This window comes from Notothenia rossii (genome assembly GCF_949606895.1).
Source record: "Notothenia rossii genome assembly, chromosome: 10".
Lineage (NCBI taxonomy): Eukaryota > Metazoa > Chordata > Actinopteri > Perciformes > Nototheniidae > Notothenia > Notothenia rossii.
In genome coordinates, this window is record NC_136908.1 from 30,547,916 (window position 1) to 30,572,587 (window position 24,672).

The following is a 24,672-nucleotide window of genomic DNA, read 5'->3' on the forward strand; positions in this document are numbered from 1 at the left end:
GTTCTGGATCGGCTGGAGTCTGCAGGCCTGAAGCTGAACAATGAGAAGTGTGTGCTGAGAAAGGAGGAGCTGCACTTCCTGGGTCAGGTGATCAACAAAGATGGTGTACGACCCGACCCAGCCAAAGTGTCTACAGTCTGCAAACTTGAACCACCATAAAACGTGCAGGAACTAAAGAGAGCACTCGGCATGATCAACTACCTGGGGAAATATATTCCAGACCTCGCCACAGTGGGCCAGCCACTATATGCACTGTTAAAAGCAGACTCAGTGTGGATGTGGGATCCGGCGCAACAAGCAGCCTTTGAGCGAGTTAAAGAGCTCCTTACAACGTCACATACCCTGGTGTACTATGATGTTAACAGGAGCACAGGGGTCTCAGCAGACGCAAGCAGTTATGGGATAGGCGGTGTCCTGCTGCAGCTCCATGGCGAGGACTGGAGACCGGTAGCATACTGCTCAAGGCGACTGAGCGACGCTGAAACCAGGTACGCTCAGATAGAGAAGGAGTGCCTGGCGAGCGTGTGGGTGTGTGAGAGGTTTCAGATGTATCTCTACGGCCTACCAGCATTCAAACTGATTACGGATCACAAACCCCTCATCCCACTGATGAACTCCAGGGATCTCGACAATGTGCCACTCCGCTGCCAGCGACTCCTCATGCGGTTGATGAGGTTCAACCCAGAGGCTGAGTATGTGCCGGGGAAAACCCTGGTGGTGGCAGACACACTGTCCAGGGGCCCACCGGAAGACAAGGGGCTCAGTAGAGACACAGACATGGAGTGTTACGTAGCAGCTGTGATGAGCAGCATTCCAGCATCGCCGAAAAAGATAGACAGCATCCGCGCGGAGACGGCAGCGGACGAGCTGCTCCAAGAAGTGATCAGGTACATACAAGAGGGGTGGCCTGAACACCTAGCACACATAAACACCTGTGTTAGGGAGTACTTTCCCGTTAGGAACAAACTGTCTATGCATGATGGGGTAGTGACCAGAGGGAGTAGAATAGTGATACCAGGGAGATTGAGGTCAGAGATACTAGAACGCATACATGAGGGCCATCAAGGTCTTAACAAGTGCAGAGACAGGGCCAACACTTCGGTGTGGTGGCCTGGCATAGCCACACAGATCACACACAAAGTCGAGAACTGCATGTACTGTCGTGAGCAGAGGAGAGCACAGAACAGAGAGCCTCTCCTGTCAACACCTCTCCCAGACAGATGATATTGTTAAAGAAAAGATATCTAAGTTATTGATATGTGTTGAATTGTTAAAGAAAATATATCTAAGTTATTGATATGTGTTGATATTGTTAAAAGGGAGATGTCATAGTATTGTTAACTGACTACAAGGGGAGTTGTCATATACGTTACGGCATGTTTACGACAGTTACAGTAAGTGGGAGGGGCGCGAGAGGTAGTCTAGGTTGGGATTGATGAACCACCGGAGGAGGCAATAAAGCGTGCTGATAAATAACCAACTGTTCCGTTGTCTGTTAATATCCAAGATATTACAAAGGCAACTTTCTTTTTTTTGTTGCATTAAAACCTTAAATTTAATGTAACAAAATGTTAAAAAACAAAAATAACTGTATTCTGTACTGTTGTAGAATACAAAGAAATCTTATTATAAAACATCTCTAAAATGTTAAATACATGCATACATCTTCACAAAAAATGTAATATATTGCAGAAATACCCAAAAATAATGGTGTGTAAATGAAGTAGTTTTCATAGTATAATAAAATAGTTAACTGTAAAAAAAAAGTGTCAAATAAAAAAAACGTAAAATGTACGTAAAAATCTACGGCACTTGAAATAGAATCCAGCCATACAACGGCAGACAAGACAAGCAGGATTGGAATGAGTCCACAACACTCCTGATTGGTTGATATAAACGTCATCGAAAAAACCTGCCAATGAGCACTATCCGCGCCTTTCAATCCAATTTCAAACTTCCACGTCAGTTTGAGCGGCTCTCCTGCGGAGCTACAGCTGTCTGTATGTCTGCTCACAAGTTTATGGACAAATATCGGGATAGTTTTACATCTACACGTTAAATATGAGCATCGGGACGTCAACAGAGAACAGAAGACTTGAGATCTGGTGAGTCCTGCAACTTTAATGGAGTTGAATTGAATTGATTTATTTAAAACAATGGACAGTGTACATTAATCAACATATTAAAAACATGTAAAAGTACTCAAATTAGCCAAAAGGCTAGTTTTCATCGATAGTCCCTTTGCCAGATGGTGATAGACATCCTAAAAGCAATAATAAAAAATACCACAACATTGTTATACCATTGTACATATTTACAATAGATGACATCACTGAATACAGATAAAAGCAAGTCATGATGATAAATAAATAAATAAAACATTTACAATACATACATACACACACCTACACCCACACATCAGTGCTGACACTGTTGGTTTTCAATGAGCCACTTTTTAATACTGTGCTTGAATGTGTAGTAGGATTTTCTTATTGGCTGTGGTATTGAATTCCATTGATGAGATGCATGGAATGAAAAGACAGCCTGGCTGAATGTGCTTTTCCTAAATAGAGAACTGCAGTTACGCGTCATAAAACCCGGAAGTAAGTTAGCATTTTTAGCATTCCGGTTCCTTCGTCAAAAAACAATGCATTTTCTCCATAGGGTTTTTGGAAAATAGCTCGAAATAAGGTCTGTGGTTAACACAAATTTAAGAGATAAATCACGTTTTGTTCTACGACATTAAATACATCAGCAGTGACCCCACTGGTGATTTTTGAAGAGTTTACGTGTCTGAAAAACGATGGTTGTTACCGAGTGACTGAATAGGACTACAGAAATTGTCGAGGCCGTTGTACATCATTACGGCGAACACGTAAACACTTTGTTTTCCCCCGTGTTCTGCTTGAAAGCAATTACCTGCCTATCTCTAGTATCTGTAGTATCTGTATATCTATATATCTATATCTGACCATTAGAATCTGTATTTTTTTTTAACACCGTAGTTTTACAAATTATAGAATAATTAATTACCAGTGTTTTCCAATTTTACTCGGCAGTTCGTTTCGTTAGCTAACGTTAGCTAAAGCTAGCGCTACTAGCACTGGCGGCACATATCAGACCCGGGCCGGGGAGCGCGGCCATATGACCGGGCCCTTTAAACCCAATAAAGCTTGACAAAAATATCGGGAGTCCGGGGTGGTAATCTGACGCTCGTGCGTAAAAAGTCGCTCGGTCAGTAAGATTACAATTTAAAACAATGTTTGAAAGAAAAGTAACTAAAGAAAAGGTGTAATATTTAAGATTTCGTTTCTGCAAAGGGTATAGAAACGAAATATATATCAGAGATAATAATGATATAACATGCCATAAAGTCCAACAAACCACAAGGACAACGAAAACATAGCATAATAAAATGACTACATTTCTGACACACCATTCACCATGGACAGCCAGCCGCCACCATGAGAGCAGAGCAGTGTAAAATTGGCACAGCGGCCCATACATTCACGTACAAGTAGGCTACTGTACAAATTAAATTTGAAGTGTACTCACCACTACTTGAAGGGCACTCGGCGAGCCTGTTTGTAGATGTAGGTGCATTAATAAACAAGGCAAATCAGGCTGTGTCTCAACGCCGTGTATTCACATTAAGCAGGTAATCATACAACTGGGGTAGAGTCACGTGAGGCAGATATATATATAATACAGGCACAATACGTCCACAGGGTGGAGCTGCAACCTAGCCTAAACCATTCTGTAACATCTCCCTTCCTTTTGTTAAGTAACAACACAGGATCAATACTGCCATTAAACTGTTGACCTTTAAACAGAACATTAATCAAATGATTTCAACAACAAATAGTGCACCTAGCAAAGACACTTCAATAATAGCTGGATCAGAACACATCAGCAATAAACTCAGAACAATCAATCACATTTGTTTTACAATCTCTCCACTTCCTTCCTTTTTTTTTTTCTTTTTTTAAATCTTTATCGTCCATGTGTGTTTGAGTGCGCACAGTCCAAGTGTGTGTGTGTGAGTGCGTGTGTGTGTCCTAGAGATCAAGTCTGTCAGGAGGTCTAATCAGCCGTCCGCTCCGGGAGAAGGCCCGGCCCTGTAACTCACGGCATGGTGTACCCCCAGTCTGCGGGGAAGACCGCGACGACCTCGGGGGTGATGGCCTTGGAGACTCCTCGGGGACGCAGACGACCTCTCTGGCGCTCCCCCCACTCGCAGGCTGCTCCGGGGCCGATTCTGGGAGAACTGACGGCTGGAGAAGGGCCGCCTCTGCTGGTCGAAGATCAACCCTGTTGCGCCGATACGTGGTCCCCTCCACACCGACCAGATAGGACCGGAGTCCCAACTGCTGAAGGCACACACCTCTCCTCCATCGGCCTGTCCTGTCTCCTGGGAGCGGCTTCATCCGTATGGGCTGGCCGACGTTCAGCTCCGGCAGATCCTTGGCAGATCTGTCATATGTCAGCTTTGCTGCTTGATGTTTCACTTTCAGCTTGTCAGGAACACCCGTGACGACCTGAGGCACCAGTAGCTGGTCGGCCACAGGGAGAAGGGTTCTCAGTCTCCACGACATAAGCCGCTGTGCTGGGCTGCAATGCATACCCTCAGTGGGCGTATTTCTCCAATGCAATATGGCCCTCCAGGGGTCCTCTTTGGCACGGTCTGCCCTTCTGCACAGGCTCTTTACAATTTTCACTGCTGACTCCGCTTTGCCATTAGCCTTTGGGTGCCTCGGTGAGGACATGACATGCTCAAAACCCCACTCTCTCGCAAACGCCCGGAACTCTCCACCGGCAAACTGGCCTCCACCATCAGAAATGGCCCTGTCTGGGACACCGTAGCGTGCAAACTGTGCCTTGCATCTACGGATCGTGGTGTCCGCTGATAGGTCAGGGAGCAGGTCGATCTCCCAAAAGTCAGAATAATGGTCCACCACGAGCAAGAAGTTCTGTGCTGCGTAGCTGTACAGATCCATGCTTACTAGCTGCCAGGGACGTGTGGGGAGCGGGTGTGACATCATAGTCTCTTTCTGTTGTTCGTGTGCATACTCATTGCACACAGAGCACTTTTGCACATAATCCTTGACTTCCCCTTGCATACCGGGCCAGTAAAGTGTATCACGGGCCTGCCTGTAGCACGCCTCGCCCCCCACGTGGTTGTAGTGGATCCGTCTCAGCATTTCCGGACGCATAGCTTTTGGAATGATGACGCGCTGACTCCTGAAGAGCACGCCATCCTGTGCACTTATCTCATCTCTGACGGCCCAGTAGTCCCTGACGGCTACAGGGGTCTCCTCTTTGTGTCCTGGCCATCCCTCCAGCACGACAGACTTAAGTTTTTGAAGACACACATCCTCCTCAGTGTGTGTCCGAATCTGTGCCAGGCGTTGGCTGCTGACATTTAAATAGTCTGCCTGCTGAATGGCCGCCGTGTCACACTGCTCCTGCTGCATGCTGCAGACCATTTCACGTTGGTACAGTGTGTCTGTTCTCTGTGGCGGGGTGGTGGCTCTGCTGAGCGTGTCACTTATGTACATCTCAGGGCCTGGCTTGTATACCACCACAAGGCAGTAGTTCTGAAGTGTGAGGAGCATGCTCTGAAGGCGCTTTGGCGCACTGAGGAGGGGCTTGGTGAAGATGGACACCAGCGGGCGGTGGTCGGTCTCTGCAGTCACATCACCCCTCCCATATAGATAGTAGTGGAAGCGTTGGCAGGCGAATACGATGCTCAGGCACTCCTTTTCAATCTGTGCATAATTTTGCTCTGTTTGGGTCAATGCCCGGGAGGCGAATGCGACAGGCTGTCCCCCTTGAAGCAAGCAGCAGCCCAGACCCGCCTGACTGGAGTCGCTCTGTACGGTGACTGGCTTGCGGACGTCATAGTACCTTAGGACTGGCACCGCCGTGACCAGTGCCTTGATTTCCTTCATGGCGGCATCATGTTTGGGCAGCCAGTGCCACATCACATCCTTGTCCAGCAGTCTCCTCAGCGTCTCACATACCGCTGACAAGCGTGGCATGAATCTGGACAGATAGTTCACAAATCCGACACACCGCTGGACCCCTTTTGCGTCTGTGGGGTTTGGCATGTCCAGCACCGCCCTCACTTTGTCAGGGTCAGCCTTGAGGCCCTCCGCGGACAGTATGTGGCCGTGGAAGCGGACCTCTTTCACTCGGAACTGCAGCTTTTTCAGGCCCAGTCTCAGCTTTACTTCCCTGCATCTGTCCATCAGAGCGATGAGGTTTGTGTCATGGTCGCGATTGGCCTCATCCTCTGTGTCCCCACAGCCGACTACAAGGATGTCATCAGCTATGGGCTCAATCCCTGTCAAGCCAGCCAGCAGCTCATGCTGCTTCCTTTGATACAGCACCGGGGCAACTGACACACCGAAAGGAAGTTTCAGCCAGCGTTTCCTACCCCACGGTGTCCAGAATGTTGTCATCAGGCTGCTTTCTTCATCCAAGCGGCACTGCAGGAATGCATCACGTGCATCCACCAGGGTGAATATACGTGCCTTTGGCAGCTTATACAACACGTCATCTAAAGTGGGCATAAGGTAGTGGGACCGTTTCAGAGCACGGTTGAGATGCTTCGGGTCAATGCATAGTCTCAATTTGTCTGGCTTTTTTACTATGACTAGATTGCTAATCCAGTCCGTGGGTTGAGTGACTGTGGTCAAGTGTCCCTCCTCTTCATATCGATCAAGCTGAGCCTTAACAGCTGCCTTGAGGGCCACTGGAACGTTCCTGGGAGCACACTGCACCGGTGTCACAGTGCTGTCCAGCTCAAAGTGAATATCACCAGGCAGAGACTCAACAGGGCTGGTGAACACGTCGTGGTAGGTGCTGACAAGACACTCCTTGGTCAGGTCTCCCTTCCTGCAGTGCTCCACCTTATTCAGCTCCTCAGGAATGGTGAAGCGTATCAGACCAAGTCTCTCACATGTCTCACCCGAAAGCAAGGGCCTCTGGCCAGTATGCACGATCTCAAAGTCCAGTCTGTGCGTCTTACCCCTAATGACGCATTGTGTGCTGTACACACCTAATGAGCTCATCCACTCACTGTTGTATAGTTTTAATCTGGTGAGACTCTTCAGAAGAGGCGTTCTAGACGCCAGTCTCGTCTTGTCCTTGATGCTCATCACATTGCAAGTGGCTCCAGAGTCGAGCTGGCACCTCTGAACCCCACTTTGCAGTGGCAGGTTGACAAACCACTTTTTACCTTGAGTGTTCACAGCCCCCACGCTCTCCGCTGTGTACACGTCTCTCTCATCGCTGTCCTCCAGTTCCCCTGGCAACGGGTCATCCACAGCATTCAACTGGCGTGCCTGCTGGCCTCTTTTCATGCATACTTTTGCAAAATGGTTAGCAGTGCCACACGAGCGGCACGATTTACCAAAAGCAGGGCACAGGTCCCGCCCACGCTTGTGCCGTGTGCCACAGTACTTGCATTCGCCAGCGTCTCTCATGCTCTGTGGTTGTGCAGATGTGTTGGTGGACTCGGATGGCCTGCTGGCAGACCTCCGTCCATATCGCTGTCCTTGTGTGGCATTAACGCTGTCTCCAGGTCCAGAGCTGCCCAGTGACATGGTTTTTAACTTGCTGTCCATGACCTCGGCTGCACGGCAAATTTTAATGGCCTCGTCCAATTTAAGGTCCTTTTCCCTTAGTAAACGACGTCTAGCACCCTCGTCAGTTATCCCGAGAACAAGCCTGTCCCTTATGAGTTCATCTTTTAAAGCTCCGTATTCACAAGAGGCAGCCTTTTCCCTCAGCCTGGTAGCAAACGCATCCAAGAGCTCTCCATCCTCTTGTTTAAGGTTGCCAAAAACGTACCTCTCAAAGATTACGTTCTTTGCGGGCGTGAAGTATTGCTCCAGTGCCACCAGTATATCACCCGCATCCTTTTGTTGGTCCGCGGTGAGTCCCAGGTTGTGTTTGTAAACATGGCAGCAGTCGTTCCCCATTAGCCTCCTTAGCGCAGCTGCTTGTACCGGCTTTTCTTTCACGCTGAGCCCGGTCGCAAGCAGATAATCCTCAAATTCTGCTCAAATGCTCACCCAGCTGCCGTGGATGTCCCCCGCCATCTTCATAGGCTCCGGAGGTTGGATGCTGGATGCCATTGTTCCAACGTGACGCTAATGCTAACAGGCTAACTGAAACTGCTAAACCTCACCAAAACAAATAAATGCACGCCGTCTCAGCGACGGACAGTAGCATGCAATCCACAGCTGGGTCCTATTTGAGCTTCTGACACCATGTTTGTAGATGTAGGTGCATTAATAAACAAGGCAAATCAGGCTGTGTCTCAACGCCGTGTATTCACATTAAGCAGGTAATCATACAACTGGGGTAGAGTCACGTGAGGCAGATATATATATAACACAGGCACAATACGTCCACAGGGTGGAGCTGCAACCTAGCCTAAACCATTCTGTAACAGAGCCTTGCGCTCCGCGAACTCGTCCACAATCCGCTTTATGTCCAATTTCTTGGCTCGGTCACTTTCGATGGACAGCAAGGCCAGTCCACTCAGTCTCTCCTGTCCCATCGTGCTCCTCAAATAGTTTTTGATGAGTTTTAATTTGGAGAAAGAGCGCTCGGCGGTTGCCACGGTGACAGGAAGAGTCAGAAATAAGATGAAGGCTGTGCAAACCTCACTGAATGTAGATGTTACTGCTGGGTTGTAAACAATAAGCATTTTTACCAGATCCGCGACAGATTTTAGTTTTTGTATTTGGTCCCTGAAACAGGTTCTGAAAGAAAGCAGCTGGCCAGGGAAGCTGGCGGCGATGTCCCGACCGTAGTGCTCTGTAAGCCGCTGGGCAGCTTGGTGTAAATCCTCATCCTTTGCTTGTAGTAATGTGTTGGGGTGAATTGCCTCAAACATGTTCACAGTTGGATTTAAGATGGTGAATCTTTGGGACAGTTGCTGGATGATTATATCGAGACATGCATTGAAAACGGTCACCCGAAAGTTGCTCTCTGCGTCAGTGAGGCAGCTGTCTTCAGAAAGTTAATCAAAGTGTCTCTTAACTCTCCTGGCCCTGGTTGTTTCAAACTGTGTTTGACTTCCCCATTTAGTAGCCAGGGCAAGAGTGGCGGACTTCTCCTCATCAAATTGTCCCCTATACTCCACCAAAACACTGATGGCATTTTGCAGTAGAGTAGATGCTTTGAGAATATCTGCGTCTTCTGCTTGCAGTAAATGTGAAGCACAATTTATGCTTTCCAAAATCTTGGTCTGCATGTTGACCAAAAATAGAAAGCTAAATTTGCTTATGGCATTCTTGAGTGCACTTGCTTCATTGCGCTCATCCTTTTTGTCACTGGTAAGGGATATTTTGACGAGGGCTTTTATAATGTCTCCATATCTGTGCCTTAACGCAACAAGTGCATCATGGCGAGATGACCAGCGAGTGGGACATAAGCGTTTTAATGTGATAGTTCTGCTCTCTGGCGTCATTAACTCACTGAGCAATGCCCATCGTTTGATACTGTGACCAACAAAGTTGTAGAGCGTCTCTACAGTGTCATAGAACTGCTTCACTCCAGGGACATTTTTAACAGAGTCGTTGAGTGCTAGGTTGAGATTATGAGCAGCGCAATGAACATAGTGGGCAAGGGGCTCCTTCTCGGCTATTCTTGCTTGCACGCCTGAATACACACCACTCATATTAGCCGCCCCATCATAGCCCTGTCCGCGACATTTAGACAGATCTAATCCGTTTTTCTCTATAGAACCAAGGATTTTGTTTTCAAGCTCTGAAGCTGATGAACCTTCAGTCACTTCAAAACCCAAAAAGACTTCATTGATCTGTATATCTGTTGCAATATCCATGTCGTTCTTAACAACAGTTATATAGCGGTAAACCTGACTCAACTGGTCTATCTTTGATACATCTTGCGTTGTGTCCATGATGACGGAATAAAATGGGGCTTCGTTTATTTCATCAATGATGTCAGCTTTCACACGTTGAGATAATATGTAAATAATCTCATCTTGAATCTGGTGACTGAGGTATTTCACTGACCCTTCTGGTCGGTTGATTAGCTCTTTCAAAACAGGGTCGTAGCGAGCCAATAATTCTATTATTGACAAAAAGTTGCCAGCTTTTCCCTGACCTAGAACCTCTCGATGGCCCCTGAATGCCAAGTTGCTTGAAGCTAGAGTGAGAGTTACATTAACAATGCGCTCCACGAGCTGTCTCCAAAATTAGGCGGCTTTACGCACATTCCTCTCCATGTCAGCGTCTATTGTGCCGTTGGTTTTCCACTGCTCATATACTACGCATGCACCAAGGTGTAATTGAGTGGATTCATGCCTCTCAATTTTAGTAGAAAGATGTTTCTAGTCTTTTATTCCGTTTACCCATGCATTGTTGTAGAACGGTGCCTTTCGGTTGGCAAAAAGCCAGCAAGGCTCACAGTAGCAGCAGTCCATTTTTGGGGAATAGCACTTCCAGCTACGTGGAAATTTCATCCCAACTTTAGTGGTGGAGGTGTAATAGCTTTCTGAAAAGCAACGGTTATCCTTGTCTTTGGGAAATGGACCTTTGGGTTTGCATGGGCCCATTTTAAGGATATATCTTTTGATATTGCCGTCCTCAATGTTTTCAAAATAGTTTGCCCGATCAGTCGGAAAACGCTCCAGAGGATAATTGCAGGACACATCATGATCCGTGGTCTGAGTTTCACCCGTAGGAGTAGCGTGAGGAGGAGACCTGTTGCTGCTTTCATTCCCAGTGTCCGGTACTTCTTCACCTTGCGGCGCAGCAGGTAAGGAGCCGGAGGGGGAGGGGTGCGGCTGGTCAAGCGTCAGGCCTGGCTCTCCTCTAGACGAGCAGCTAGCAGCTGCTGAGTCGTCCCTATTATTATTATTATTATTATTATTATTATTATTATTATTATTATTATTATTATCATCATCACTACAGCCGAGAGACAGAAAAGGAAATAAGATAGGCGGCCGAGCTACACGAAGTAACAACAACCATGATATCAACATTTACCACAAACTCACATTTTCTTGCTGACAGACGTGTGTGTCCGTGATTGTAGCCTACCTGTAAATCTGGCTAACCCTCACTAACGTTGTCGGCGGGCTGGGGCTCGGGGATGAAACACGGCTGGCAGTGGCAACAACTTCAGGTTCATCTCCCGCAGGAGGAGGAGTAGGGCGAAAAAAATATCCATCTACAGATGTAGCGATTCATTTCAGACAGTTTGAAACGCGAGGGCCGTGATTGGTACGTGATCTGCCCTCGCTCAAGGGAAAACCTCCAGCTTGACTTGAGACCGCCCCCGTGATAGATAAATGTAATTTATAATGAAGCCAGCTGCAATGGATCATTGATCCACCAGGGGGTGCAGTGGGGTTCCACACTGGAGCTCATGTGAAATAAAGTCAGATACAGTATGCTGGATGTAGAGCGGAACTTTGTTAAGATCCATATGTCACGGATATCATACTACTGTGCTAAATAAGAGACATGTAATCATTTAAAAAACATCACCATGTTGTTATTTAACAAAATAATTTTGTTATTCGAAAAAAACGAACGGGAGGAAATGCAGCCCGGCTCTCGATTTTTAATCCTAATTTAATCATCATCTTCCCCACGATCATTTATGTTTATGTTCGCCGAATTGACATGAAATCACTGACACATATGAATATACTGTATTCAACTTCATTAAAACGTTATTAACGTGCCTAAACTCAGTAATTCACCAAAAATATGTATATTTTAATGGAGTTTCGTCGGTCGATCAGGATCCCAAAGTGTAGCGGAGGGATCCTCATCTGGATGAAGGGTGTTATTTTCCCCATAAAGAACAAGTCGCTGCAAATTATCCCGCTTATTACATGGCCACATTCTCAACAAAGTAACGACATGACTCCCAATATTAATTGAAATGCTTTTATGGATTTAGAAAATGTTTTTATTGATTTAAAAAATAGTTGTATGTATTGATTTCAATTCACATGCATCCGCTAAGAAAAATAGTCCGTTGTTACAGTTTTTTAAACAGTCTGAATGAAACGGCAGCTCTCAGCTGTGTATTTACACAACTAATGGCCCATCAACCACAGCTCTCTCCCCCCCTCCACCCCTGATCTTTCTTCTCCAGCAGCTAAATTAACAGTAGGTTACTCTGAGTGACCATAGACTGTATGTGACAAGCTTACAGTTAGTGACGTAACAACACCATAAAAGCTGGTGGGTTGAAAGCAATACGGGAGGTAAAAATAACTACAATAATTGTGACTTATTTATTGTGGCTTTTATGTTTTTAGGTATAAAATGTTATGTAATTCAGGCTTATAGTTCACCCTTCTCTAAAAGCCTTCAACAATGACAATATTCATTGTAATTTAATAAATCCTTCCAACACACATTGTAAAAAATAGCCTACTGTAAGTTAAGAAATCATTTCAATATGTACATCTTCTGATGTAAAAACAATAACATTATAAATAGTAACATAGCTGAACATGGTATTGCACATTTAGCTTTGAGTGTTACTGACTTGAGATGTTTTTATTACATGAATTAAGGTGACTGAGGCTTTTTAACATACAGGGATGCAAAATCATCAGGTATGAAAAAGGTGACAAGGATCCGAGCCCCCGGCTCCCCCACCCCACGGAATGACAGAGGATTTTAGCAGTCAGAACAACTAAAGTAGCAGTGTTAATAATAACAGAAACGCCAAAGAGTCACATCTAATAGAAATATATAAAAGCATTTATTTTAAATTGTGGAGCAGTCAGTTTATAATTTTGGCAGCACTGTTGAGCATTTTGAAAATGTATTTTCATGCCTCTGTGCAAGGCTTAGTCTTTCTATCTTTATAGCCACATGGTGTAAAGTAACTAAGTTCATAAACTCAACAAGTACTATACTTGGGCACAATTTTGAGATACTTGTACTTTATTTAAGTATTTCAATGTTTTGCTGCTTTGTTCTTCTACTCCACTACAGTTCAGAGGTACATGGTGTACTTTGACTCCACTACATGTATTTAATACCTTTAGTTACTTCACAGATCTGGATTAATTAAGTGAAATATAATCAAGTGTTAAATCAGACTTTAGTTCCACCTGGAGTAAATCCACAAGCTACCCTGCAGTATACAAAGTCATTCAAACTAGCTGCACCTTTAGCAGCTTTGAGAACACTTTCATGATCAATCATTATAAAACATATCATATCTATTATTCTGAAATGGACCAATCTGCACAATGACTACTTTTACTGTCGCTACTTTCACTATATTTTGATGATAATACTTTTCTACTTTTACTTGAGGAACATTTTGAATGCAGGACTTTTACTGTAACAGAGTATTCCTACACTCTGGGACTATTACTTTTAGTCAAGTACAAGATCTGAGTACTTCTACTTTTACTCAAGTACAAGACCTGAGTACTTCTACTTTTACTCTAGTACAAGATCTGTGTGCTTCTACTTTTACTCAAGTACAAGACCTGAGTGCTTCTACTTTTACTCAAGTACAAGATTTGAGTACTTCTACTTTTACTCTAGTACAAGGTCTGTGTGCTTCTACTTTTACTCAAGTACAAGATTTGAGTACTTCTACTTTTACTCTAGTACAAGATCTGTGTGCTTCTACTTTTACTCAAGTACAAGATCTGAGTACTACTACTTTTACTCAAGTACAAGACCTGAGTACTTCTACTTTTACTCAAGTACAAGATCTGAGTACTTCTACTTTTACTCAAGTACAATCAGTGTTGAAAGTGTGCCGGTCCTACCTGGTCCTTAGTACCGGTAAGAGATTTCCAGGCGGTCCGGAGGACCAGGAAGAATTGACAGCTCCACCCGTGGAATTTATACTACGAAGGGCAGATATTTTGGTTTGGATTACTGGTCTGGGGGAAGCTCGCGAGTGTGTGTGTGTGTGTGTGTATACGTGTGTGTGTTTGTGTATTTTTGCGTTTGTGCGTATTGTGTTTGTGTCCCGGGGAAAACACTAACGAGAAACACCGGCTGCTGTTATGCCTGCTGTGACCTCAAGTTACTCCGTTCTCCGCTTGTAATTATGCCGTTACAAGCTTCTAAGTTGTATTTATCATCTGAATTTGCCGAAACAAGTTTCATATTCTGAAAGCCAAGACTTTGTTTATTTAAAATCAAACAAAACACCCGAACCCCGAAAAACTATTTTTTTACGCAAATCCGCGTTTATTTTGAAATGAGCCGTTGCGACTTCCGACTGATTTCGATAGAGCGGGTCACATATTAGCTTTTCCCCACTTGATCAGAACAGCGGGTGGAGAAAAGAATGGAGTGACTGAATGACAGCTAGAAAATTAGGCTACGTGATAATTAAAGCAAAAATGCAAACGACGACTCTTCAGATGTTTAAGAGAAAGGAGAGAGATGAAGAAACTCAGAATGTGCTTAAAATTTGAAAAACAACGCCCTCAGATGACACAGGTGATGATGCTTATTTAGCCCAGAGAATGGACATGAACATGGCCATGATGAATATAATAAGTTAGCTAACTAGCAAACTGTATATCTCTATATGGGGTGCCCAACCAGTCGATCCCCAGTCGATCTCGAGATGTCTAAAAGTAGAACAACAATATTCTGTTTTATCGTTAATGTTCTACAACAGGGGTGGCCCAACTTTGTGGCTCAGGGGCCACAATGATGTATCAATGTGACAGCCGGGCCGGGGGGCATTGTTTGGTTCCGTCTTGATTCATGTCGGGCTGAGGGTTGTTTTAATCTCATTCTCCCGCGCGCGGGGCGACGTCCACGCGCAGCTGCGACGACCGGGGAGGAAGGGACTTTTCGCGGCGCGCGCGGCGTGTGGACAGTGGGGGATAACATAAATAAAAATTGGATCGTTGTATTTTAGACTTTAAGGCTTTTTAAGATAAGCGCAGGAACCCTGGCTCATTTATACCAATATTGGACGGGCCACATTAAACACATCAACGGTCCGCATGTGGCCCGCGGGCCGTAGTTTGGCCACCTCCAGGCCCGGTTCTACGGGGGTGCATAAGGGTCCCAGTTGAATGTTAAGCACCCTCACTTGAAAAAGAGAAGGGAGTGAAAAATATTACATATACAATAACAATAATAATAATAATAATAATAGTAGTAGTAGTAGTAATATGAAGAAGAAGAAGAAGAATATAGTTGAAAATAAAATAAACTTTAATTGTGTTCAAATATTGTGGTCAAATAACTATAGTTAATAACCCCCCCCCCCCGTCAACGATTGCCGCCGTCTTGGTTCAAAAAAGGTTGGGCACCCCTGCTCTATATAGTCAATGGCTATCTTACTCAGAACACAACATGTACACAGCATACTATTTTAACATTAAATATTTTGCTTTGATATCTTCTATTTTAATCTGCACATTGTGGCATACATTTTATTTTATTAGTATTTTAATTTATGTAACCAATATTCTGAAAATTCAAAGAAAGACAGAGACTTGTACATTTTTGACTGTCTGCTGAATTTAGTTATACATCTTTATTCTAATTTATAACAGTTGAGGCCCAGAGGGAGGAAGAGGAGACTCAGCGAGAAGAAGTGGCAGCAGGTCCCTCAGAAGCCACCACAGGTGATGCTAGCCCTACTGCATACCCTTCTATATGGAAAGAAGAACAATATGAACAGTCCAAACATGAATGGATGGATGTATGCTCACAATGGAAGGCTAGGCTGTACCCCATGCCATGATGTGAAGGATCTCGGTGTCATGGCCTCCCGTGGTGTTAATATTACTATTCAGTGGGCTGATGGAAAGATAATCCCAGCTGGTCAATCAAGGGATGTCCAGCTTTCATCACTGCGCAAAAAAATCAGCGAACACGAGAACTCTGCAGCACATAATGAAGCAGTCAAGATTATTCAGACAGCAAATAAAGATATTCTTCTGAACATGAACGCGAGTAGTCAGGAGCCTGTGTTTGAGTCTACTGCCAAGGTATTCATGACAGCCTATTATGTGGCCAAGAACAACAAGCCTTTCACAGACTTTGAGATTCTGATTGACCTGCAGCATGCAAATTCTGCTGACTTGGGGCGTGTTTTGCATAGCAAAACTGTCTGTGTTGACATAATTGAGCATGTGTCATCACAGATGAAAAAGGAACTTCTAAAAAAGATAATAGAGACCAAGAGCAAAATCACAGTATTGGCTGATGAGTCAACCAGTGTTGGGCACAAATCAACACTAATTGTGTTCCTGAAGGCTAGTGTTGATGGAGACATGGAGCCCATTGCCTTTCCGTTGGACCTGGTTGAGCTGGATAGTATGTCTGCTGCTCATATCAAGGAACAGATTATGGGTTGCTTGCTTAAAAATGGCTTCACTGTTGAGTTGCTGAGAGAAATCCTCATTGGATTTTGCAGTGATGGGGCCAGTGTCATGCTGGGAGTGAAGTCAGGTGTTGGGAAGTTGCTCCAGGATGACTTCCCAGGCATCATACTATGGCACTGCCTTAATCACAGACTGGAGCTTGCTGTTGAACAGGCACTGGATGTGACAGGGGGAACAAAGGACTTCCAGGCATTCATGGACAGCCTATATTCATTATATTGCAGTCACCAAAAAACATGCGGCAGCTGAGTGAATTTGCTCACAACCTGGACATTGCCCTCAGGAGGATTGGAAAAGTGTTCAGTGTTCGCTGGGTAGCTTCTTCATGGAGGGCAGTCTCTGCAGTTTGGCAGTCTTATCCAGCCTTGGCACAACATTTCCGTGAGGCATCAGAGGATGATACAAGGGACAGCAGAGGGAGGGCCAAATTCAAAGGTCTGGTTTCTAAGTTGTGCTCCATCAACTTCCTGAAAAGTCTTGCACTGATGGCAGATGTTCTGACTGAACTTAAGAACTTGTCAGAAATTCTTCAGAACAGGAAGACCACACTCCCAAAGGCCCATGACATCATGACGACTTATGTCAAACGCATAGAAAGTTTCAATCGCTACCCAGGACAACATGCAGTTGATGCCAATCAGGCAGAGGAAGTGATGGAATTCAAGGGAGAGGATTTAAGAGTTGGCAGGTCTCCCATCATTGACTCTGCTCAGTTCATCCAAGCAGTGGCCGACAGTATGAAAGAAAGACTCTTCACAACCACAGCAAACAGAGCACAGGCCAGTGTTGCAGCCAACCGAAAAGAGGCTTATAACAGCCTTATCAATCAAATGGCAGTCCTCAACCCTGACAACTGGGACCATGACAATCCTCGATTTGGAGATAATGAGGTGAGGGCTTTGTGTGATGTCCTACATGTGAACCAACAATAGGCCCATCTTGGATTCACAGAATACAAGGCCAGTGGAGGAAGAAACATTCCCAACAAAATGAAGAAGTTGCTCATGGCAGTGGCACTGTCTCCAAGCAATGCTGACTGTGAACGGGGGTTCAGCACAATGAATAACATCATAACTGAGTATAGGAGCAAACTTACAACAAAAAATGCAGCAAATCTCCTCTTCATCAGCTCTGTGGGACCACCATGCAGACAGTGGGATCCACTGCCTTATGTGAAGACCTGGCTGGGCAAAGGAAGAAGAGCAGCCCACTCAACAAGCTGCATGGCTCGCCGGTACACAGAAGAGGAGAGCTACTTCAGCCCTCTGTGGAAAATGTGGAAAAGTGTGTAGTTTACCTCCCTCAACATGCCTTGCTAATGGTCTGTTAAGTTTTGACACAAGTTGTATGCACAATTGAAAATAAATAATTGACTATACATATTGTCAAGTGTTTCTAATTTCTACCCCATAAAGACATTAACAATTTGAAGTTTGTGTTCAGTGATGCATGAAGCTGGGGGCGGGAGGAGAACAATATGAACCAATGAAGGTCGGGGTAGCATTATAGTACCTGCAAGAAATTCAAACCACTTTCACCCCTGAGTACAATATATATAGGGGAGACCAGGGATAGTTGCAACACTTTTGGGGCTTTTCCCCAATAAGTAAAAAACCATTTACAATTGGATAGCCATTTTGCTATATTATGCATTATCAATATGTCAGCTACTGAAACAATGTCTTTAAGATGTTTTTATGGAATAAGTACAGGTTGGAAAATGTATTTTTAAAAAAAAACTCAACTGTTACAACCGTCCTTGTGTACAGGGACAGTTGTAACCCATGCAGGCACAGTTGTAACATCTTAATAACGGTTACCCTTTTTCACACTATATGACAAAAAAATAGGGAAAGCTGTCAAATTCTAAGGCAACAAGATTTTAATGGGATTTCACACATCCTCCAACAAACAATGAAAAATGAACAGAACTTGAACAGAACTTAAAACAGAACACCAGAATTAATCAGATTCACAGTTGTGGCAGGTGTAAAAGGCACTTCCATCTGTGCAGTCCTTGTGTGCCCAGGCTTTACAGGAGCAACACTGCAGCCACATCTCCTTGGACCTGGAGTAGCTCTCCAGGCACACAATGCAGTATTGGGCCTCATCTTCATCAGATGAGGCCTGCATCTTCTGCTTCTTGTTGGGTATGGTTTTTTGGCCGAAATTGATTTTTGTCTTCGCTTTAGACTTCTTTGCGTTAGATCTTTTTTTCTCAGCCTCGAGTTGATCTTTCATCGGAGTGTCTGTGAGGACAGCGGTTTCTCTTCTTTTTCTCCCCTTTGTGGTCTGCTTCCTTGGTCCAGCTTTTGGATGTGGACGGATGGACAAGGGTGAGAAAGGCGTTGCAGAGGATGATGTCCCAGGCTCCACACATGGCCTGACAGGGGATGAGGCTGCGAGTAGAGGAGAGGAGGCTGTGAGTGGAGGAGAGGAGGCTGCGAGTGGAGGAGAGGAGGCTGCGAGTGTAAGAGAGGAGGCTGCGAGTGGAGGAGAGGATGCCACAGTTGGTGTTGGAGCTGCACTGGTAGAAGGTTCTGGTGGTGGGCGGTCTGTGACTTGGGATGGAGCAAAGTCGATATCATTGAAAATGTCTCTATTAAAAGGCCAAATTCCAGTGCACGCGAACCCTGCCTGGATATTTGATGGCGTTGCAGCCAGAGGAAGGGCACTTTTCACAATGCCCGGCAGATCGTAAATGGTCATTGTGGTTCCTGGATGAGTCTTCATCCAATTGTCACAGCGGCTGTTGATGTGCCTCTTCAGTGGCCCATATACAGTGCGATCTAAGGGCTGTAGTTTGTGAGAACAGTGGGGAGGAAAAGAGAGGAGGATGATCCCATGGCTCCTGCAAAAATTAATCCCCTCCACAGAAAGGTGGGAGGAGTGATTGTCCAGAATCAGCAGCACCTTTGACTCCTGTGAGCTCTTGGTATGGCTCTGGAAGTGCTTGAGGAAGACCAAAAAGTCTTCCTCTTGCATCCACCCAGACCCATTTGCTCTGCCAATACAGCCAGGAGGGCCATTGCTGGTGAAGAAGAGATGAAACTTCTTCCGGGGGAATATCATCATTGGGGGGATGGAATTCCCCAATGCATTTACAGCACATGCAAGTGTGACGAGAGTGCCCCGCTCTGCAGATGTCACACTGCCGACTTGTTTCGTCCCTTTTCTGGCAACAATCTTCCCAGGGTTTTGGACAGTTGTGACTCCGGTTTCGTCCATATTCCAAATTTCCTGTGTGACAAACTCATGCTTCGTCAGGACTGCAGACAGGTTGTCAAAAAACTTTTTCACATTTGTTCGGTTGAAGCTTGTAGCCCGTGAGAGACTGGTAGCCTGAGGTCTGCGTATGGAGAGGGTAGGGTGCCGCTTCAAAAACGATGTGAGCCAGTCAGCTCCGGCCATCTCTTTCTCTGCCCAGGTTTGAGGGAAGTTGCAGTTGTAGTTCTTTGCCAATTCATAGGCAAACTTCCGCACCTAAAATGAATATACATTGGAAAATATTTCACTTGTCTGTTCACTATAGGCCTCAATATATTTGATCACTTACTTTTCTTTTGTTCAGTAGCCTATAGATAGCCTATTCTACCTTAATTATGACCTACCTCCTTTGAGCTGAGACCATAATATAGATCAGCTGCCTCCATCAGGTAGTCTCTCAATAGCATCTCCTGCTCTGTTGAGAACACCTTCTTTGGAGTCCAGTAGCCTACTCTTGGGGGTGTGTGTGATCCCTGACTCTCCAACCTCAGCCTCTTCTTATGGAACCGGTACAGGGTGACATGGCATATATCCAGGGACTTTGCCACTTCCCTGAATGATTTGCCATCCTGAACTTCACCTGAGGCCACCTGCAGCAGAGCAAGTGGCACTCCCCTGTCGGTCTTCCTCTGTCTGATACTTGGCATACTGTAAACACACACACACACTTTATGCCTACTGTACAGTATTTAATTCTGTTTATTTTTACAGGGACAATGCACACCAATCAATGCTTGAATGAACAATTGATCATTCAAGCAAATGAGCCATCATTGTAAATGTGCCATGTTACAACCGTCCCGTTACAACCGTCCCAGAACCACCAGTCTTGCTTCACCCCCTGTGAACCTGCCTGATTGCTGGCTTGACCCATATTTAGCTAGCTATATTTGTAGCTTACAAAACAGTTATTCTAATAATACTAGTTTGGATTCCTAGACATTTTGAACTCAAGACAGTATCCAAAAAATACCTCATATCATTTTAGTTAATATTTGACCTCAGAAACACACTTTTGCTGATAACTTACGTGAGATATTCAAACGTGGCTCCTTTTTATTTCGGCGATCTTACCATCTAACTGCGCATGTGCAGAGTGAGTGTCATCACTCTAGCTTGTTTATGATTGGAGATATTGAGGGTGTTACAACCAACCCGTGTTTCAACTGTACCGGGTCTCCCCTACTTATACCACCTCTGTTTATAGCCTATGAAAAAAACTATTAGAAATAGAAGGCTAAAGCTAACGTTAGCAGATAGTGACAATGTATGCTAGCTAGCTAGCTCAACGATTCCTTAAATAATATTGCCACAGAAAAACTTTTCAGTTCACATCACGCTCTGCCGCTCCGACAGGGAGCTCTGCTCTGAACACCTGAACAGCCCGTTCTAACAGCTGTTCACCAGCGGTCCAGTCTGTGCCACAGTGACTCCGGACGCACAGTTAATATTAACGAACGCACCCGTAGGTAGTGTAGCTGCTGAAGCTAGACCATCATCTCGGAGCAGCAGAGCCTTATTATACATCCATGAGCAGAGCCGACAGGCAGGAAGACTCGAGCACACAGCTCGTACTTCATTATAATATATAAAAAAAGAACACCATGCGTGTCATGATGGCACATAACAGCTCACGGCCGCAGATTACTCCGGGTCCCAGCCCCCCCCATACCCCAAAAATATTTGTATTGCAGATCTACATGAATCACACAAACGACTTATTTTGGATTCAAAACGGCGAATTTCGCCGAAAGGTGATAAGTTTGCATCACTGAACATAGACAGAGTACAACTGAAACATAACATCTGAAACGATGTAACAACATAATACACTTGTGGGGATGCTTGGGATGTGAGGAGTGAGGGACACGGCTTAGAACGGGCGTGTCGCCTGGCAGGACAGGAGAGTGTGTCCAGTCTGCCTTGATCTATGAATTCATGTCCGTGACACTCACTGCTGCCCACAGCTGTTTTATAGAAGGAAATTCCTTCACTTCATGAAAGTGTTTTAACCACACACACCTCTACACACACATGACGGGTGTTATTTTCCCCATAAGAAACAAGTCGCTGCAAATTATCCCGCTTATTACACGGCCACATTCTCAACAAAGTAACGACATGACTCCCAATATTAATTGAAATGCTTTTATGGATTTAGAAAATGTTTTTATTGATTTAAAAAATAGTTGTATGTATTGATTTAAAAAATAGTTGTATGTATTGATTTAAATTGACATGCATCCGCTAAGAAAAATAGTCCGTTGTTACAGTTTTTTAAACAGTCTGAATGAAACGGCAGCTCTCAGCTGTGTATTTACACTAATGGCCCATCAACCACAGCTCTCTCCCCCCCTCCCCCCTTGATCTTTCTTCTCCAGCAGCTAAATTAACGGTAGGTTACTCTGAGTGACAAGCTTACAGTTAGACACAACACTGTCATTGCAAGTGACCCTCAGTTAGTTGACTTTTATGTTCAACTGCTAAATTCGTTACTGATAAAAAAGGGCTTCTACTGTACCTAATTACCAAAACACTAGAACCGCCAGAGGTTTTTGTATAGGCCTACCCAGCGCCGTATAGACTGAGAGTTACGTCATCTCCGTTCACTTCTTCTTCTTCTTCTTCTCTTTTTTAATGGCGGGTCGCAAACAGCTTTTGGTTGCATACCGCCACCTACTGTACACGAGTGTGTATCATCATGTCAGTCCTCTAATAAACCAGCATATCACAAAGAAAACCATAAAATAAAATAAAATAAAATAAATAAAACAAAACAAAAAAAAAAAACAAACAAATCATCCATGGTCTACTGTTAAATTCTTTTCCCTATCCCAGTTTCCCTCAAAAAGGTGAACAGTGCTTTTCTGATAGCTCTTACTCCTTCTCCTTCTGTTCCCAGAATACCCGCTACATTCCACTCCCTCTTTGCCTCTAAAACTGTATCCCTTAATTTCCCTCTTTCAACTCTATAGGTGACACAATGTAATAAAATATGTTCCACATTTTCCCTAACTCCACAGTTCCCACACTTATCACTGTCACTTTTCCCCATGACATACAGCGTACCATTTAATGCAGTGTGATTTAGTCTGAGCCTAGCTATCATTACTTCCTCCCTTCTGTTTCTTTCTTTATAAATATTAATTGTAATTGTCTTTTGCACTTGATGGTATTCTTTGCCTTTCTGGTCTTTCTCCCACCTTTTCTGCCAGATCTCCATCCCTTTCTTCTTAATAACTGCTTTTCCTTCTCCTTTTCCAAGTTGAACTGGTAATGTGATTTCCTTTTGTAGTGCACTTTTTGCTAATCTATCAGCACACTCGTTCCCTTTCACCCCCTCATGCGCAGGCACCCAGCAGAACTGCAGATCTATGCCGCTTCTGTGAAGTCTTAACAGGCTGTGATTGATTTCTATGAGTATGTCTTCTCTGGCAGTTGTTGTTGACTGTATGCTTTGTAAACTGGATAATGAATCTGTGCATATCACCACCCTGTCTGGTCTGACCTCTTCCACCCACTGTAATCCTATTACTACTGCCAGCATTTCTGCTGTATACACTGAAAGTTGGTCTGATGCTCTTTTTGATATTGACACTTTAAATTCTGGGATATATATACCAATTCCGACACACTCTTCTTTGTTTTTAGAACCATCTGTATATATTTTGAGGTAATTGTGATAATTATTCCTGAGGTACAAACTTGTTTTGAGTCCTACTTCATTTATTTGCCACTCTCTTTTCTTTTCTACTATACTCACATCTATATTTACTATTGGAAAGAGCCATGGGGGTACACTACTGAATGGATTTGATGGTGAAAACTCTAACTCATGCATGCCGTATGTCCTTATTTTTTCTTTATTTGTCCATCCAAACCCACGCCCCTGAAATTTAGAATATTCCCAGCACTCCTGTAGTATTTTGTTTGTGATATTTCCTTCCCCACTTCCTTTTAACCTGACCCAATAAGCAAGAGCAATTTTCTCTCTTCTTAGCTCCAATGGAGTCTCTCCTGCTTCAACTAATATTGCATTAGTAGGGGTTGACTTAATGGCACCTATACACAACCGTAACGCTTTATATTGTAACCTATCAATTTTTAGTAATGACGTTTTTGCTGCTGCTGCATATATTAAACACCCATAATCCAGTGTTGTCCTCATAATTGCCCGATAGATGTCGATTAATGCCTGTTTGTCTGCCCCCCAGTCACATCCAGCCACTGCTCTTAATAGGTTCAACACTTTTTTGGATTTTGTTTCCAAATGTTTAATATGAGTTTTCCATGTATATTTACTATCTAACCATAGCCCCAGATATTTAAATTCATTGACCTCACTCATCGGCTTTCCATATAATGTAAGCTTCTCAGTCTCCATCTTGCGTTTATTCGTAAATTTCATAAAGCAAGATTTGCTTGCTGACAGCTTGAAACCCCAGTTGTATGACCACGTCTCCACTTTCTTTATAGCTTTCCCTATTTTTTCAAACACATATGGAACATTTCTTCCCCGTATCCATATGGCCCCGTCATCTGCATATAGTGCAGATTTTATGCATCCATCCAAATTACTAAAAATGTCATTTATCATAACATTAAATAATATCGGGCTGATTGAACTCCCTTGAGGAATACCATTTTCTATACTGCACTCTTTTGAAACCTCTGCCCCTACTTTAACTCTGAATGTTCTGTCTGATAAAAAAGCCATGATCCAGTTATACATTCTCCCTCCAACACCCATTCTACTCAATTTGATGAGCAACCCATCCCTCCACATAGAATCATAAGCCTTTTCAATATCAAAATATACAATTGCCATAACCTCTTTCATTTTCACTGTCTTTTCCACCTCATTGCTTACTCTAATCAAAGCATCTATTGTGGATCTTCCTTTACGAAAACCACTCTGAAAATGACTTATTAACCCTCTCTGTTCTAAGACGTGTGATAGTCTATGCACTATCATCTTCTCCATCCATTTACATAAGTGTGATGTT

The 24,672-nt window shown here is 44.2% G+C and overlaps 1 protein-coding gene and 1 long non-coding RNA gene across 6 annotated transcripts in view; one reads left to right on the forward strand and one right to left on the reverse strand.

The window, feature by feature from the left end:
- The first annotated feature begins 755 nt into the window (after window positions 1-755).
- The window catches only part of LOC307023194, a 29,458-nt gene continuing 5,541 nt past the window's right edge, over window positions 756-24,672 (forward strand). For 2 of the 5 annotated variants that reach the window (XR_013803623.1, XR_013803624.1), the window contains exon 1: window positions 758-887. This is a non-coding gene — a long non-coding RNA (uncharacterized lncRNA). Of the gene's footprint in view, window positions 888-24,672 lie in introns of all 5 variants that reach the window. The other 3 variants (XR_013803622.1, XR_013803625.1, XR_013803626.1) reach the window with 3 other exon arrangements.
- On the reverse strand, window positions 18,264-20,851 carry LOC307022874 (uncharacterized protein). The gene is made up of 2 exons (XM_079655779.1): window positions 20,011-20,851; window positions 18,264-19,882 (listed from the first exon to the last, which is right to left on the reverse strand). Exons 1-2 carry the CDS (start codon window positions 20,311-20,313, stop codon window positions 18,362-18,364), a joined length of 1,824 nt encoding a protein of 607 aa, XP_079511905.1. The 5' UTR covers window positions 20,314-20,851; the 3' UTR covers window positions 18,264-18,361.